Below are 19,223 nucleotides of genomic sequence, written 5' to 3'. Positions count from 1 at the left end.
AAGAAGAAATGCCAACTGGTGTGAGACAAGATTTGAGACCAGTTTAGATTACACGGAGTCATTTTAATCTAGCCTATTGCTAAACAAACATGTACTCTGCTTCTCCAGAGACTTGAGAACTAGCTTCATTTCTGAGCTCCTTAACACAGCAGTAAAATAACCATCAAATTAAAGACCTCAAATCTTCTCAAATACATACGATATAGAGACACAAATTAGAAGCCCACTAATCAAGTCTGTGTAAGACGAAGGAAAAAAACTTAGCTCTGACTTTTCCTGTCTGGCTCTAGCTTCGAGCCTCAAATGGGAGCCTACAGTGCATTCTCAGGAAAACTGCCAGTTTTCAACCAGGATGGGTTCATTCAGTTTTTGTTTTGTTGACAATATAAATTACTACTATCAACCTATTTTGGGTTACTGGGGAAGGGGGTGGGGTGGGTGGCAGTGTTATGAGGGTGTGGCACCATGAGATGTCATTGGCCAAATTTGCATGTGTGTTTCTGATTTTTTTGTTGATTTCATGCTAACGATCATAAGTTGTTGAGACAAAACAGATGCGGGTTTGAATGCTGAAAGTAGAGGCTAAATGAGGTCAGACCATTCTGTACAAATGAGGATTTCTTAGTGGAGAAAATAGGACAACAAAAAAGAACATTGAGCACCACAAGGCCTATGACAGGATGGGGTGGACAAGCTTCAGAGACCCTGTCATACTGTCACTCTCTAGTCCTGTTGTAAGCAGCAGCCCTATTTAGTACATGTCACATCATGTTAAATAAATGTTGCAGTGAGTTTTATTCTTTTTGTAGCTTTATTCCTATGCAATGTATAATTTTCTTTTGATTTTAGAAATATGCATCCGCCAAAAAATGAGTTTATACCTACAAAATGTTTACACATATTTTAAAAACCCTATTATAAAATTAATTGGGTTAGCACTCAGGGATCTCCAGAATTGCATCCCTTTTTATTATTCAGATTTGAGCACAAACGGGTCCACTCTGATTCTTGCACTATCCACCACCGTTTGAAAGCTTGGAACCCCTGAGGCTCAGCTCTGATCCTCAGATTAGAATCAACAGCATCAATGCAAAGGCCCCTTTGGCAAAGTTGGCTATTCCTGTGCATTCTGTACTCAGCACTGACTTTGTGGTTCTGCCCTACATTCTCCCCAAAATGCTCAGATGCACTTGCTTGGCTGTGCTAGCCTTTTAAAATTAGAATAGATTTCAAAGAGTCCACCAGAGCTCTGACTTGAGTTTAGGGATTGAAGACTCCTCTGCCAGTTGCAGGAGGGGACTGCGGGAGCTAAGAGCCACAGGAAGTAACAAGAGGAAGTCACAAGAGAAAGTGGGGCACCGAAGAAAAACAATCACCAAAATTCACAAAAACCATTGGAACACATATTTGGTAAAATGCTATTGCCTTTCCCCCAACAATATGGTCTTATGTCTGTTCTTTTTGGCAGCACACAAAAAAAGTGAGTTTGTCATCATCAGAGATGACCTTAGATGCAGGAGCCACCGCTGCCTGCCTGGCTAGCTTCTCCTACAAGACGGCACAAATCCCCAGCATCACGATGAGGTGGTAGAGGACATCTGTGGACCAGACAAAGGAGGCAGCAGGCTCAGAAACAGTTCTGCCGGGGAAAGGGCTGCTCAACAAGAGGGTTGACTCAACCAAAGGGTCAGCCTAGGGGCGTGAAGTAGCTTTCCATATACTCTACACATTTTACACTAAGCCACTTAGTCCATCCTTTGGGGTTTTGTAGCTGCCTTTCATCAGTACAAAGGATCCAACTGATAAACCTGGGATACGGACCGCTGACAGATGGGAATACGAAAGGTTGGGACCACTGAACTTTGATAATACACTGATGGTGTATTTCATGGTAGGGCTCTAGCTGGAGAACCTCTTTTTAAAACTGAGAATCTGGGATTGGAGTCTTAAACAGTTGGTTTATGTGATTCCCTGCAATTGCAAGAGCAGCCTGCATCTGTGAGCTTGTTAACAAATAGAAGCGTCTTACCCCAGCTGCGTGCATTTGCCTCCTTCTCATCATTCAGCTGAGATCTTGGGCCTTGGCTGACATGTTTCTTCCTCTGGGAGGCTTCCCTGGCTGCTCAGTCATTTTTCTCCCTCCCCCAGCCCACCACTTAGGGAAGGGCAGGGACCTTGCCAGCCTTACCGTAAGAACTATACAGCCTAGAACAGTGCCTGATCCAGTGTTACAGTAATTATGGCTGATCATTACTGATGTTTGCTGTGTGGTGGGCATTGTTTGGTGCCCTTAGCTGTAATATTTAATCCAAACAACAGCCATGTGTGATAGGGGCAATTACTAGACTATTTCATACAGGAAACGGGACTACAAGGGTGAGGTCATTTCCCATTGTCACTCAGTTAATGAAGGACAATCATAGCAGGAACTCAAATATTTGTTGAACGAATGGATCATTGAAAACCACTGATTCGTTCTCTAAATGAGGGAACCAAGCAAAGCCACCTGGTGATGCCTTTGCTGAGCCTTGGGGAGTAGGATTCAGTTCTGCTTCCTGCAATTTACCCCTGCCCCCCCCCCCCCCCCCGCCACCGCCCACTTCAGAGCTCAGGGGCTGGCTGGAGAAAGACTGCTCTACCTCCAGGCCCTCTGCCCATTCAGGTGCGCTTGAAAGAGTAATGTTCAATTCTCACAGGCTTCGCTGGGGCCAAAGGTAAGCTGCTTTTAAAACACACGTCTGTATTAAAAGCATTGCTCGTTGACGTTTCTCAGAGGTGCCTCTTTTCCTTACCTGAGAAGCTATAGAGACTCCAGAATCCCCTGCCTGTAGTGAATAAAGAGAGAGAGTGCCAGAGGTTTAAGAAAATATCAGGGCAGCAGTCCCAGAGCTATGTCTCTAAAACACAAACCTGACTATGTCTTCCCCGGATTAAACCAAAGGGCCCTCTGCTGCCTTTAGAACAGAGTTGACAGCGGGGTTTACCTTCATCTCACGCCCTGTTCTCCTCAGGGGTTGGTCAACTTTCTGGAAAGGGCCAGATTGTACATATTTTCAGCTGGGCAGGCCAGATGGTCTTAACTGAGCCACACGCCACTGCTGATGTAGCGTGAAAGCAGCTGGAGACAACACCTACCTGAACAGGTGTGGCCATGTTTAGAAAAACTTTGTTTACAGACACTGAGATGTGAACTTCACATAATTCTTCTGGCACGAAGTAGTCGTCTTTGTCTTTTCTCAACCACATAAAAAGGTTCTTAGTGTGCGGGCCGTCCAAAATCCCATGGCAGCCTGGCTTACTGCCCCTCCCCGTGACCTTCAGAGGTCTTCCCTAAACCCTGGATTGGGTGGAATCCCTAGTCATACATCCACATGGGCCCCTCCACCACCACCATAGGCAGTCTCTCCCTTTCCCTTAGCATTTAACATCTTGCAAGATGGTAAGTTCTTTAAGACAAAGCCCTTGGGTAGGGGAGGGGGAGGTGGTAGGCTCCTCTATTTCTGAAACCCCACTGCTCAGTATAGGCCCAGTTCTGGCTGCTCAATAAAATTTTGTTGATTTGCACTAGATGGTCCCGATAAAATTCATTTTCAATTATTATTGCTGTCAGCATTCTCCCTCTGGAAGCTTGGGGGCCGCGGGGGTTGGGGGGTGAGGATTGGAATTTTGGCCATAGGTAGAGCTTTTCAGGAGAGTTGACCGACCTTTGCTCCTTGGTTTGGCATGAGCAACCCCGGCCCCGGCCCCGCCCCGGCCCCAGCCCCGGCCCCAGCCCCACAGTTAATTAAGAAGACTGGAGTTGCAGAGGAAGGTTGTGTCTACAGGCACAACTGGTTTGGCAATTCAGTTAAAATGCTCCAACCGCCTGTGCCTGTGGACGCAGCCCGGAGCGGACGCGGCCGCGTGGGAAACAGAGACGCTTACTGCGGAGAGCGAGCTCCACGACGAGGACGCCCCCTGTCTGCTCCCGGAGGAGGCGCTTCCTTTTGTCACAAATCTGCACACCGGGGCGGGCGGCGAGGGCGAGGGCGGGGGCGGGCGGCGAGGGCGAGGGCGAGGGCGAGGGCGAGGGCGAGGGCGGGCGGCGGGGGCGGGGCGGGGGGAGGGGGAAGCAGAGGTGAGGGGAGGCAGGGGGTGGGAGAAGAGGTGAGCACAAAAGAGAAAAGACAGGTGAGACATGAAAGAAACAGTCACACTCGCTAGAGTCAAAATTCCGCAGCTAACAGATATCAATGACCTTATTTTTTAAAATAGCCTAGAGACGTTTCACGTCCCTTCTTTAACTTGAGCAAAGGAGGAGAGTGTTACTTTATCACCTCTTTATGCTGGAGGGAATCCTGCTGGGAGAAGTCCCTGGGTGTGGGAGGGCGTGACAATTTTTTTTTTTTTTTAATAAGAATTAAGGCTTTTCCCTGCAGTTACTCTCACCACAATGATCTGAGGAGTGGACACTTACAAAATGTGTTTCTTTCCTTTTTCAAATGCCATGCCAATAATTATCCTTTCGCCGACTGTTGAATGTCTCCTGCTCCCTTCTCTTTCTCTACTGGCGCCCTGAAGTGACCGTTTGCTGGGCAAGTGAATCAGCAGAACTAGAGGTTATAATTGCATGTCTGTTGGTTGCTACGGGCGACAAGAGCCGTGCCCTCTTTACAAATACTGCGTCCTTCCTCATGGAGCTTCTTAGGCCCAATAGACCCGAGGAGGTAAGCGTTTGGGATGTAACAATGTTAAGGTCTTTAGGGAAGAGGTTCTCTAACTTGAGGATAATTCAGAATCACCCGAAGTGCTTGTGAAAGTACAGATTGTGGGGCCCACACGGAGTTTCTAATCAGGTGGTCTCGGCGGCCTGAGAATTTGTATCCCTCCCAATCCCCAGGTGATGCTGGAGTGCCATGGATGCCACTTTAGAACTACGGCTCACAGGACCGGGGTCACCTCAGGTCGCAATGGAAAACTGTCTCTCACCTAAATCTGCTACACCTGTTGACTGATGGCGTTGAAACTTCTAGGGGGAGGCGGGGGGGAGGAGGAGAAGCTGGCTAGTCACTAACTAAAAATACCCACGTTTTGACTTCCATCCAGAACCTTTCGCTACCACGGAGATTTTAAATTTCCCTTGTGCTTTTAACTTTTTCAAAGCATTTCCATGTCTGGTATCACTTTTATTTTACTTAACATTACTGAAAAACAAAGGGCCACTATTACTTGTCACCACTCTACCTTTAAAGATGAGAAAACCAGGCTCCAGAGGTCAAGTGACATGTGCCAGACGTCGTCACTTGGTGGCAGAATGGACAGGGCCCAGAATATCTGCCCCATATTCAGTGTCCTTTCCTTCAGATCGTCCTCAGCACTCCCCTACTCTGGCCTGGTTACCGTATCCCAGCCAAAAATACAGCTTCTCAAATATTAGCCCCCCTCCCCTGGGGCAACTTTCTGGTCCTGGAGAGAGAGGGGGCTCACCACCGGGCAGGAGAGCTTCTCGCTGTCACAGATGAACGTCTCACAGTGTAACCAAACCTTGGAGAGTTTGGGGATGTTCTGGAACCGGAAAGCATTGAATTGGAAGGTTGCCCTGTGATCTTTCCCGTTCTCATGCACAAAGACTGTTTCATCCGTGGGGCAGCTGAAGCACAGGGGGTGGGGGGATGGGGTGTGGGGCGGGGGAGGGGTGGAGAGGGTGAGAAAAGAGAAAATGTTACTCATGAAAGCCAGCAAGAGCTTCTCAGACATGTTCAAGCACAGCAACGACACTCCCCTGGGCCGTATACAGCCCATCATCTTTCCGGAGCACCTTGACCTGGCAGCATCTCACTCACTCTCATGACTATGCGGTCAAGGTGAGGAGCTATGAGATGGGCGTGGTCCTCCCCACTCCAAAGTCAGGCGGTAGCGAGGGGTGAGGGGAGAGACTTATGAGAAGTCACACAGGTGGTAAGGTACCACACATCTTTCCCAAAGGGGTGACCTCTCTGAGATAAAGGCCCCCGCCCCGCCAGAGGACTCGGATGTGTACAGACACCCAGGATGCATACACGATAAAGACAATGGGGCTGGGACAGCATCTCTCAAAGTGCTGCTGTGGCCACCGAAGTCCAAGTTACACTTCTCTGTGTGTGTTGTGAGGTTTTGCCACTGGGAATGTGAATTTACGTTATACTATTTAAATTCTATATTTATTATATAATTTTCTTGCAAAAATATGGTCATATTTTTCATACGAGAACAGAAACAAATGACTGGAAGGAGAGCATCTAAATGTTAACCGTGGCTATTGTGCAGTGGCAGAATTATGGACGGGTTTTTTTTTTCTTCTTTGTATTTTTATGTATAAGTCCCAAATGTAACAGTTGCAGTAAAAAAAAAAAAAAATAATGACACAGATGGGCATTTGTTGAAGCCATTTGTTTTCAGCTGGGGGCCATTTGGCATTGTGGATGTCATGACTTGGGGAAGGCGTTCCTGACATCCACCGGGCAGAGGCCAGGGATGCTGTGCGGCATTGTGCAATGCAGACACACGCCTCCGCCCCCGCCCCCGCCCCCCACAACGAAGAATGATCCAGCCCAAAAGGTCAATGCTGTTGAGATTGAGAAACCGTGGTTTAAGCAAAATACTTTTCCATTTACCAAACACATGCTGATTCCCTATTTAAGTGCTAGACATTCAACCAGCTGTTGGGAATAAATACAGTTGTTCTTGGGAATGCACAATGAGGTCCACATGAGTGTGGCGTTCGTTTTCTGCAGGTGACAGCAGCACCAAGATCTGTCCTTTGTGGAAAAGGCCTATGCGTTCAAAAGCTTAAGACCACTGGACCATACCACAGTGGGCCTCAACGTTAACACACCTCCCGGAGCATGTCTCTGCCTCTATTATCAGTCCAACTCCACGCGCACCAGAGAGCAGCTCAGCTACCCCAGAGGAGCGTCATGGTGTCCCCTCCCCCACCCCATCTCATCAGAACCAGACATGACGGGCCAAATGAGAGACAGCACTGAAGGAGTGTTGACTGTGATAGTGAGTGAGTGAAACAAGGAGCAAACACTGTGCCTTCTGTCGGGACCAGGGTCAGAAGCCGGCCTCGTCTGTGGTGGCCTCTGAGCAGGGACAGAGCTGAGGTCATTTTCAGGGTTGTGAAACAAGACTCTTGGAGGATCACTTGGTCCGTAAACCCGAGGTTCCTGTACAAACTCAAGACGTGAGCTCTTAAAATAGCTCCTTGAAGCTGGAGTGCCCAAGACGGGGCGTCAGCCAGTGGAAAACAGGGTAAGCAGAGCTTTGTCAGGGGCGGGGAGGAGGCAAGTAATGGGCAGGACTAGATGCCTTGGCACTGCTGCCGCTTGGCAATGGCCGTGGCATCTGTGCCTCTGTGACAGACACTTCTGGACGGTGGGATGCCCACAGGGAGGTTTTCCCGCCACTGCCACGGGAGTCTCCGTCCCCACATAGGGTCAAACTTCTGATAAGACATCTACTCTTATCTCTCCACGCACACTTGAAAACTGGTTTCCTCCAGAAGGGCCCAGTGTGACCCAAAAGCATCTGGCAGGTTGTGGGAGTGGACTTCCTTGTTCTCGCTGTTGGCACAGGTCTTTGTGCATGTGGCCCCAACCTCAAGGGCCATTTCAACTAGGCAGGTCATGGAAATAGATCAGGACTCCTTCCGTATGACTGTGTTTAAATGCAGATTCCCTGGGTCACCCAGGGACCTTCTGCATGTGCAACAGGCACCCTTGGTGATTTCTGTGTACACTTGAGTTTGAGGGGCACTTGTACAGACAACCCCAAAGCCACAAGCATTTCTTTTTCTTTTATATTACACATCTATTAGGCAAGCAAAAGCCCCAGAACTACCTGCAGGTAGGCAGAAGCCTTTTCCCAGGTGCCTGTTATCTGAGAGAAGTTCCCATTATCTGGCAGTAATTTTAGGTCCTGGTAAGTCAATGATTTACTTCAGCTGTCCCAGAGGCCATTTGATCCATTATCAACAGAACCTAAATGAATCACTCAACAACAGATGTGAAGTAAGCACCCAAACTAGGCTCCTTTCTCTGCAGGAAGCTGGGCGGGTCGCTCAGAGGTGGCTCTGCTGGCCTGTCCTAGTCATGCCACCCAGGAGACCATGCTACCTGAGCTTGGACCCCAGTTGTCTGTCCTACTGCTCTAGACTTTGGGCAACTTTCAAAACCTGTCTGTACCTCAGTTTTCTCATCCATAAAATAGAGGTTATTACATGCCTTAATAGGGGTTTGAAGCAACGTAAATGAATTAATATTTGTAAAGCTCCTAGCTAGAGCGTTTTGGTATGTTGTTAAGTACCTTTACAAGTGTTTGTTAAATAAAAATAAATAGTTGAAGATCCAAAGTGGCTCAGCCTTTGCTATCTAATCACTTTTGTCCCTGGCCCCATTGTTTACTCAAGCCCTGATGGGTTCTGGAAATAACAAGAGCGCACTGGTCTGCTTGGGTTTGGGGAACGGCCTCTGCTATGTTTACTGTTCATCATGGGGGTGGTGCTCACGTCTCTGGTCTAGCTCCACCTGACCTCTTTTTTCCAAAGTTATAATTGTGAGTGTTTCTGGACAGTTGTCATTTCAATCTTAACATGTCATCCTTGTGCTCAAGAAGAGTCCTGAGTCCCTTATCCAGAAAGCCCTGATCCCCTGCCACCAACAATAAACAATTCTTTACCTTCTCAATCATGGACTCAACAGGACAAAGCCATCTTTGTCACACGTTCCTCAAAATTCTTGTCCTGTCCTTCTCTGCACAACATAACCAATAGGTGGCTAAATTTTGGTCATTTCTCCCTTCCTTGGATGACCTCTCCATTCACTGGCTGCACCTCAGTTCAGGTTTTGTCACACTTGGCTCAGTAGCTGCCCCTGCCTCTAATCTAGTCTTTCCCCTCCCCTGTACTGTTTCTAAACCATCCTGTGCATGACTTTCAGAATTCCCTTTTCATTGTGCAATTCCAATACTTAGGTTCTCTACTCACAAATGTTAAGAGCTCTTTGTTATCTACCGAATGAATAATAAAAACTGATATTATTTAAATCAGTTGGATACTGACTGGGTACTCTGTGCTAAGTTTTTTACATGGATTATCTAATTTAGTCCCCACCAGGGTTCTTGTATCAGACAGATTGGATTTAAACACACTCTCCCTCCCCCTACACCAACTACGTGACAAGACTTAACCCCGCCTGTGACTCAGTTTTCTCATCTGGGAAATGGGGATGGTAGGAACAATATCTACCTATTGTAAGGCAAATGAGTTAATATATAATAAAACTCTCAGAACAGTACTTGGTACCAGAAATCACTACAGAAACATTTGCTAGCATCAGGACTCAGCCAGGAAGCACAGAGAATGTCACTAATTAACTACAGGGTCTCCACCTCTTCCTCCCAGGCTCTGTCAAGCCAGAGTAGTCCAGGATCTTCCTGGCCCCATCTCTCAGGCCTGTGTGCCAGAGAGCAGTACTTACCCCTTGTTGATCAGCTGCCACTGCAAGGGATACATGAAATCGGCTGAAGGTGTGGCCCAGCAGCTGTTCAAAACCACTTTGAACCTGGAAATGAAACCAAGGACATCGCTTTGAGCCAGAGGGTTGTATGCCTCAAAACATCTGGTGATTGAAAAGTCTCTTGGCTAGTCTTTTTTCCTTTTTTTTGTCTTTAAAAATATAAACATGGAGGAAATGTACTTACCTAACGCTTAACCCTTTGGCTTCTACTCCTGCAAACAGATCTGAACCGATCTCGTGTGTCTCCAGGACAAAGGGGGCTTCTTTCTTAATGGAGAACTTGGCATTCTTTGGAAGGAAATTGACACTGGGCATTATGACCTCTCAGACTGAGCAGTTGGGTCTGACAGGAGCCGATGAGTTGGGATGGGGTGGGGGTAGAGATCAATCCAAAGGGCACAGGTATATGAGACCACAGTGAGAAACCCCCAGGACCAGAGAAGCTGCCCCTCCTAGAACGCTGGCACCATCTTAGAAGGGATGAGGACATCACATGTCTGGATTTGCCAGTCTCAGTGAGACACATACTGTATGTCTCATCTGCGCCAAAGAGGAACAAGACTTGTCTGACCGAAAAAAGAGCAGAGTCCAGGAATGCCGAAGCACTGTGCATCACTGAATCATCAAGGGCATGCGCACCAGACACATGCATAACTGCTTTGTACTTATTCCTCTACTGTCTGAGCTGATCCCAGCCTGGGATGGAATGTTTATGATCTGATTCCCAGTACAGTTAACAATAATAACTCATTGCTCACCTACTATGTGTCAGGCACTGCTCTCTCTTTTGGGCTAGTCTCTATGGCAGGATGTTTTGTCTATAGGGATTATTGGGTAGCAAAGCACAGATCGCTGTCTCCGACCCCCCGACACTCTAGCAAAGGGAACAGACCATAGATATTAGGGAAGTAAACTATGTTTGTTAGAATAGACTATAATACATAATATAGAAAACTGAAGCAGGGTAAGGTGGATTGGGAGTGCAAGACATGGGGTGGGGGGGGCGGTAAGCTGCCATTGTAAATAGAGTAGTTGGGGAGGCCTGCTGAAGGATGTGACATGTGATCCAAGGTTTGAGGAAGGTGACAGAGGCTGGGCTTCCAGGCCAAGTAGTGATACAAAGAAACACTTCTGTAGTGCATGCAGAAGACTGTTTCAGCCAAAGTAAAGGCCCAGAGGTGCAAGTGTGGCCGGCAGGACAGCAAGGAAGCCAATGTGCCTGAGGAAAGGGGAGATGTGGCGGTGGGGGAGGTAGGAAGGGAGTAGGAGTTGAAGTGAAGTGGGGGGAGTAGGAAGGGGGACAGGAGTTGAAGGTGATCCAGAGGCTATAGAGATGGATCCAGTTGAAACTGTGGTTTCAACTCTAAGTGCATGGCCATGACTTGAGTACAGAAGTCATGGCCATGACTTTGGTCATGGGCCTGGCATGTATGGTCTTCAAAGGTCATCTTCATCAGACAGTTCTGGGTGAGTTATCAGAAATCAATAGCAGTGTTTTTGGTTGACTTACCCAAACGAGGCTGATTTCTCCATTCTTTGACTCCTGTGGTCATTCACCTCTAGCAATGATCTTTACTCCCTGAGTTTGACTTCCAGAGACAAAAGCATCGTGATGGGAGGACAAGGATCCTGAGCCAATCCTAGCTCCTTCCACTAGTTGGGACACGCTATGGGCAAATCAGCCTTTTGGACCTCAATTCCCCTATCTTCAAAATGGAAATAACCTTTGCCTTCACCTACCTTGCAGAAATCTTTTTATGATGGTGATTTTGTATAATAGAAGCATAAAGCTTAAATCAGGACACTAGTTAAAATATTGAGGTTCATGGACTTGCAGCTTTGCAGAACTGCAATAAATTAACAGTGGCAGCAAGGATATCTGGTTAAAATAAATTTTAACCCCCTTGTGGTTCAAATTCAGGGAATTTGCCGAGAGGCCTCAGAATCACCTTCTAGCAACTCTTACATTATTTCACTGATTGCAAGTCTGGCTAGGGCTCCTGGGCTCAAGTCACCTAGAAATTAGATGTATTCTTCCAATACGTCGGTCTTCTCCACCATTTACATGGTTGCAGTCATTAAACAAGAATGTTCTTAATCACAAGTGATTGACTAACTCAATGTGCACATTGAAGTGACAGATTAACAGTGGCGCTTATTTATTTTTTGTTATTTTCTGAGACTTGTCATATTTCAAGAGACCATTTCAAAATGTGGGAACTAGGGACCACGCTGTGGTCCCCAATTCAGTCCGACATGCCTCTCCTAGCTCCATCACCCAGGGTGCAGCCAGCAGACTATTGGGAGAGTGGAATAACCCCTCTACTCCTAGAGGAAGCTGCTGGATTGTTTCAAAGTGGAAAACAGAATCTACACTGCTGTTGCAATTGCTGAAGCAAAACGCTTTAAGTGTTTTTCCCTCCTAGCCCTATAGCTAAGGCAACGCTCAGCACGATACCCGCCTTGCTTTCTTTATAACATCCAAATTAGGGACCTAGTTCCAGATAGCTTCACCTGACAATAGAAGGAGAGTTTGTTTTGGCATCCCAGGAAAATGAGAATCTTACCACGTAAGCTACTCATTCAGTGAGCTGGGTGGAAAAGCACCTTGAAAACTCCTGCCATCTGGCCTGTCACTTGACCAAAAGATTGAGTCACAACTAGGTGGTGACACAGTGAGGATGGGCACATCTAGGTTAACAGCCAGTGCAAGTGGGCAAGATCTGGGAGCTCCTTCTGCTCACAAGCTCAAGGCGAGATCACAGTGAAAGACAACTGCCCAAAGCTAAATTTACCCTGGAAAGTGTTCTTAGAATTTTCTAGAACCTAGAAGATCACCTCTGACTCACTGCACCCTGCATTGGCCTGACAAGTTCTAGGATATAACATTTCAGTGCTGGGTTCTGCTTTTTAAAAAGGCCACTCAAGTGGATCACACTCAGAGTGACTAAGATGATGCGTGGACCCCCAATGGTGGGAAGAGGTGGAGTGGGAAAGACAAGTTTGAGAGGGTTGAAGGACTGTCAGCAGCAGCATTACATGGCATTATTCCAGAAGACAGAACCAAGACCAGTAAGTGGGGGTTCAGGATGTCATATATCATATACTCATCTAAGACGGGAAGACCCAGCTTGCCTTTGGAAGATGTAGGGAGAACTGCTCAGCAATCTTGCAGAAGGATTTTGGACTTTTCACGGAAAGTCAAAATGGATCACCTCTGCAATTTATTCTGACTCTGGAAGCCTGATTTTGACCTCTGTTGTTTGTATTGGTTCCGTCCCAAACTTCTCCATTTCTCTCTACCTAAGAGGAATGGTCAGCACCATTTCAACGGACTATGTCACCCCAACCCCACACTGATATTGACGTTCAACCCTATAAAGGTAACAATGCTTGCTCTGGAAGCTTTCAAAGTTCCCACTTTAAATGGGGTCAAAGGCTAAAATCATGAGAATGACTATTTTTACAGGTACTTACCTTGTGCTGGGCACTCTGGTAAGCGCTTTATAAGGATTATATCATTTAATCCTCATAACAAACCTATAGGGCAAATACTGTTATTATCCCTATTTAGCAAATATATAGGTGGAAGTCCAGGGAGGTTAATGAACTTGCCAAAGCTTACACGACTAGTAAAATGGTTGAACCAGGCTTTCAAACCAATGGTGTGATGCTCTGGCCTATTTTCTTAACCACAGTGCTAGGTTATGTGTGCAAGCTGACTACATTCCTTTATTGGTTTGGGAGTCAAAATAACTCTTTGCTAAGAAGACCAGTTATGGGGCATTGGCAGGAGTGGGTGGGAGGAGGTAGGAAGAGAAGAAAGGAAGCATGGTGAGTAGAAGTGGTGGTTACGGAGCCCAGCATTCGGAGTTCTCAGAATCCTGAGCAATTAGCAGAGCATTGATTCCATTGTGCAATCTAGGGCACAGCTCTGTCACTGCTAATTTGATGGAAATATATGCAGGGAGCAGCTGTTGCTTCAGAAACACACAAGAATGTCCTCAAAGCGGAAGAAGGCAGGGGAAGAAAAATACCAACCACATGGGTCAGGCAGAGAAAACAGAACCGGTGGTGGGAATATTAATCAGCACAAACAATCCAGTTGTAACATCAGAGCCCCGTTTTTGCTGAACCGTCTGTCCTGTAACGGTCTTGGTGGCCCCGAGGGGCCTTAGCCTCATTCCTAGCACAACTCAAGGAGGCATCCTGTAAAGTTTGCCCGTCCAGCCCAGAGGAGGGCCTGGTTGATGCTGAATAAAGAATAGGCCCCTTCTAGTTCTAAGATTCAATATTTATGTCTGAAACGTGGCCTAACATGGCTGATGGTAGATGATGATTTTCGACAATCCTGGTGCCTTTCCAATTCCCACTGCTGTAAGATCTTCATAAGCTGATGTCTGTCATTTTATCTGGTTAAAATAATAATCATGCACTTCCAGACAGGGACTCAGTTGTAAAGACAGCCTGTCATTAAGACATTCCATGACACTGCTGTCCATATGCGAAGCTTATTTTTCTCTCTGGACTACATTCATTAGTGGTTCCAGTGGTTTTGACGACCTCCTTTCCTTGCCCTGACCCTCAGCACTGCATTAACCGTCCTGATCACAGGCTCGGGGCTCTTCGGGGTTCTTTTTTCTCAGGATTCAACCGTGAGTATGTGTGGCCAGGGGTGCACCTAGGTTTGGTGGGACCTTGAAGCTTATTTACCGTATTTTGCCATGTATAATGTGCACCCATGTTTTTGGCCCAAACTTTCAGGAAAAAAAATCTTTTGTTTTAAATTGTTCAATTCAACGATTTATTTATTTATATTTAGATACTTGTTTTTTGTATTATAAAGGATTTTAGCATTTATTTTTGAACATGTTATGGTACAAGAAATTTTATGTAACAAATAATTACAAAACACAAGAACAGATACAAGGTATTTCAGGCATTACCCATGTATAATGTACATCTTTATTTTTCCCTCAAAAATTTGGGCAAAAAAAGTGCACATTATATGCAGCAAAATACGGTAATTGGAGGGCGTCCTCTTAATTAAAAGAACTAAAATTTCAATACAAAAATTAAACACAAGGCTTTGAAAGGGGCCTGTGCAAGTGGGGGGTTTTGAAACTTTGGCTTCATTCCCTTCTTAGGAAGTCTGCTTCAAGAAACAGGCCAGGGGACCTGTGACCAGACTGGGCACTGCTCTACGTGTGGGATGTGGGACCTGGGGCAGGTCACTTCCTCCTTCTGGGCCTCAGGTCCTCATCTGTAAAGTGGACCAGGTTATTATAGGGTCTCTTCTGGCTCTCATCTTCTGAGGTCAGCAGGGTTAATAGCTTCCAGGGAGTCAGTAAAGCAAGTTCAAAGAATTCAAGGTCCGTGGGGTTCCAGGCAGATGAGTTCTTTTTGGGGGAAATGAATGGGCCGAATGTGATGGCCTCTCCGGATGTCTTCTAGCTCTACCGTAAAGGTTTCTGTTTCTGCCTCTATCTTCCTCTGGCCCACAGGCTAGTGTCACTGTGTCCCCTCACTGCCTCCTCACTGCGAGCTGCAGGTTTCCAAAACAAAGCACCCCCTTGCCATTCAAAATAGCCAGGATTTGGAAGCTGCCCAAGCGCCCAACAGTAGATGAGTGGGTAAGCAGCTATGGGGCATTTACACAATGGAATTGCACTCAGCTGTAAAAAAGATGAAACGTTTACCCTTTGCAACAGCATGGATGGACCTGGAGAAGAGTATGCGAAGGGAAATAAGCCACTCAGAGAAAGACAAGTACCACATGATTTCACTCACATGTGCACCTAACGAACACATTGACCTAATAAACAAAATAGAGACGGAATCCTACATAGAGAGCAGGCTGACAGCTCTGGGGAGGGGAAGGCCGGGACGGTGGAGGAATTGAGCAAAAAAGAAAAAAAAAGAGAGAAAGAACTCATGAGCATGGACAACAGTTTGGTGATTGCAGTGGAGAGGGGGCAGGTGGATGTGGAAGAGGGTATAACAGGGATAAATTGTGATGGAAAAGAATTTTAAAAAGATAGGAACCAACATGGGAAACTTTGTAGGAAGATACTACTACTGCTACTAATGCGCCCTTCTAAACAGCAGGGCAGCTGGGCTAATGGCCATTGCCTATGTAGTTTTTCTGGAGCACTTTATTTTGAGAGAGACAAAAATGTGCCTTTAACTTCGGTGTCAACATAGGCAGCATGCCCAAATTAGACAATGAGGAAGCCCACTAAGTGGAGGGCTTCAGAGGCCAAAGAACTAGGGAGCAAGGCCAACCCCAACCTCTCTCCTTAGCCCTGTCCCAGGTGGGAAGCTCACTACTTCGTGCAAATGTTTTAACATGAGCTACATCATATATATATATGTGTATATATATATATAGATAGATAGATATAGATAGATAGATAGATCTATATATATATCTCTAGAGTGAGCTATAGTGGAAACTAATCTTGATTAATTAGGAGTTAGACATTGACTCTCACACTGTCTATTGACCCTTAGCAACTCATAGGATTTCTCTTGCCTCAGTTTTCTCATCCATGGAATGGGAAAGTTGATCTCTCTTTTTCTGTGGCACCTTTCAGCTCTTCTGTCCAGCTTATGAATCTGCCTTTCTGTTGCATTTAGTTTTTAAAGAGGGTTAGACCAGAGCTTCCATCTCAGCTTGAATTCAAGAACGAAGCTCTGCATAGAGCTTAGGGAAGAGCACATCCCGAGGAAGCATCCCATCACCTCTTAAAGAGGCCACAGGGCAGCGATGGGAACATGGACACCACTTACAGTGTAGAAGTTGAGAGACAATTGGCTTTCAAATGTGCCCATGCTCCCGTTCTTCACGTGAACAGTGGCCACTCTGAAAAGGGGAGAGAATTTTGCATAAGGACTGAAACATGCCTGATTGACAGGGACTGCAGGACACATGCAAGGCAGCCAGCCCTCCACTCTCCAAGCAACTTACCTCTGGTCAAAGGCAGCCTGGTTCACTAAGTAGGTGGAGTGGTAGGTACAGGAGAAGGAGTAATTCACAGGCTGGTTCTTCACGATCACTGTGCTGTCATTGGAAACAATGTGGCTGTAGAAGTGGTAGATGGGGGGCTTGTACTGGGGAAAGGAAGAAGTCAGTTAGGGCGGACCTGTACCCCCATGATGAGAAGGAAGATTCTGGGAAAAGTGATTGAAGATGGCTCAGAAAAATAAGCCCTATCTGATTACATGAATGTCTGCCATTGAGAGTAGCATGCACTTTTTTTTTTTGCCTGGGTGGGCTGATCACTTTTATAAAGAGTTCTTGAGCCTGCTCCACTATGATTGTTTAAAATAATCTACCCTGAATGTTGTATGCCTAAAGGAAATCCATATACCTGTTGGGCTTCTGGCCAAGAAGAACTGGCTCAGGAGTCTTTATTTTCCAACGTCGACTTTTTACCCATTTCCCCTGTCCAAGTCATCTTACGTGAATACTCTCACCCATTTAGGGTGATTTCTAGAAATTGACCATTTCTAGAACATTACTGTCTAATTCTTTGCTCTATTCTTATGATCATAAGCACTATTTCTGGGACTCTTGCCTCCTACTTGTTGAACAGTGAAATCACAGAGTATTAGAGTCTGGAGAAATCTTGAACATGTAATTAAGAAATGACCTAAGACCACACAGATAGTTTCTAGTTCACTTTACCAGGATAGTCAAAGACAGAATGTTTTCATCAATCATGACCATGACTCTTTCCACTTAATCACTGAATCTCTGTGTGGTCTTTAGGAGGTGGCTCCCATTTTCTGAGACCTAAATTCTATACAATCTTCTGTAGTCAAGGCAGTAGATATGCTGGACATCAGAGGTAGAACAGCCTCCCTTCCTGACCATGACTACATCTCTACTGGATCTGTGGCCCCCAACTGGTGACTTTATTGGGAGGTCTCAGATTTCTCCTCTGTCACATAGGATATTGGCAAGAGGTTGTCTGTGGTTCCCCTTAATTCTGATGGCCTTTCCTGGGTATATCATAAGACCTAATTATGAATTGTGTTGTACTTTGGCTACTCCTTTAAAATGTCCTTCCAAATGTACTTTATCACCACTTCAAAGTCTCGGACAGAGGATGTCCCATCCATACCCCCCCAGGAAGGATGGCAGCTTGTGAGCATATGCTCAGAACTCAGAGCAAAGTAGAGGTGGGAAAGGTATGTTGTTCTACTCACAGAAGGTAGCCTAGCTGGCTCTGGCAACAAATTAAGAGAATAAAATTCAAATTCAAAGAGTCACTTAAACTAGGTAGAAAAGAAGAATTTAAATAACACTAACATCCCAAGAAATGAGATTGACTGTTAAAAGGAAATTGGTGAATTCTAAATCCTTTTAAGGATAGACAGCAGATATCATATTCTTGGGCCCAGCTGTCTCATCTTAGCAACTCCTCATTGTGTGGCCTGAACTTACCTCAGATTGGGTTCCACAATACGACTTGTTTTTGGGTGACAAATCTGGGATTACAAATTGGTAGTAACCTCCTTCATGGACCCCGTTGTAACACACCCCACCGAGTGCCAGTTGATGCACTTCCCATCCATAGGGACACTCGGGGATTTTGGTGATGATGGTTTTGGGATAACAAAACACAAGAATGACATCTGGAAAAAGAGTACACATGGTTAGAAATCAGATACGGTGATCATATTAATCTACATAAATAACACAGGATTCTAGCCACACGTGAACATGCAAAACACTTGGTTAAAACCACTTTCCCTGCTATTCTTCATGGGCTATGATAAGTTTTTCTCAAACCTCAGTCACAGAAGTTCTACTTTTATAGTTTTTGCTACAGCTGTGTAATATCTGCACCATACCTAATAAGTGTGCAAAATTGGTCCACTTTTAAATTTTCATCTATTTCAAGGAATATATCTGTGAAACCAGATTTGATTGATTGGAGAGATATATAAATCATGAGTATAAAAAAATTTAAAAACCCCATGAAAATAAACATATAACTTAAAACAAAAAGTCTATTTATTTTTAAAAGTATCTATTCATGTGAAACATGATTCTGGCACAGGACAGAAATCTAACAGTCAAGTAGAAAATAGAAAAAAAAAATGCAGAGCTTTTTTTCTCTACCTATTTACCCGTCTATCTAGCATTCTCTAATTTTATCCAGTATATTTTTACTTCCTGTGGGAAAATTCTGATTGTTACTGGGGGGCTTAAGTGCTTCTACTTGGCTGTATTACTGCATTTTCATAACAGTATATGCACAGAGCTCTGAGCTTTGCAAAGGGAAGTTTTAGGAAACTTTCCTTTCCAGGAAAACGGACCGGCACCAGGACATACCTGCTTTATTTGGAGTGCATGACTTCGCCGAGGCTTCCACAAACACGGCCAACAGGACAAAGGCCCTCATCACCATTGCTTCTCAGAACCTGGTCTTTGCCAGGGGGCCAAACCAAGCTGGCCAGATGTTCACGGTCCTGCCCCGGCCCGAGCCTCGATCATTCTAGGTCAGAAACACGAGCGAGAAATTAGAATCAAGGGTGAAAACAAAGCAGCACACACAGTCTTGGGGGGGAATTTTCAAAGATCTGTAATGCTGTCTGTCCCTTCTTTCTAATGGTTCCTGGTTTGCACTGAGAGGCAAAAATCAAGGTTCATACCACTGGGAGTGTCAATAGCAC

General features: G+C 45.7%; 1 protein-coding gene across 1 annotated transcript; it reads right to left on the bottom strand.

The window, feature by feature from the left end:
* Positions 1–1,422: 1,422 nt before the first annotated feature.
* TECTB (tectorin beta) lies at positions 1,423–18,958 on the bottom strand. Its single transcript, XM_054581756.1, has 10 exons — positions 18,883–18,958; positions 17,989–18,179; positions 16,507–16,649; positions 16,329–16,401; positions 9,721–9,824; positions 9,498–9,581; positions 5,467–5,629; positions 3,925–3,997; positions 2,793–2,825; positions 1,423–1,598 (listed from the first exon to the last, which is right to left on the bottom strand). The coding sequence occupies exons 1-10, from the start codon at positions 18,956–18,958 to the stop codon at positions 1,549–1,551; spliced, it is 990 nt and encodes a 329-aa protein (XP_054437731.1). The 3' UTR covers positions 1,423–1,548.
* Positions 18,959–19,223: the final 265 nt, after the last annotated feature.

This window comes from Pteronotus mesoamericanus, unplaced genomic scaffold (genome assembly GCF_021234165.1).
Source record: "Pteronotus mesoamericanus isolate MK-2021 breed Mesoamerican mustached bat unplaced genomic scaffold, CSHL_Meso_final contig_657, whole genome shotgun sequence".
NCBI classification, from domain to species: Eukaryota; Metazoa; Chordata; class Mammalia; order Chiroptera; family Mormoopidae; genus Pteronotus; species Pteronotus mesoamericanus.
Note: the sequence above shows the minus strand (reverse complement) of the source record. Positions and strands in the feature narration are given on the sequence as shown.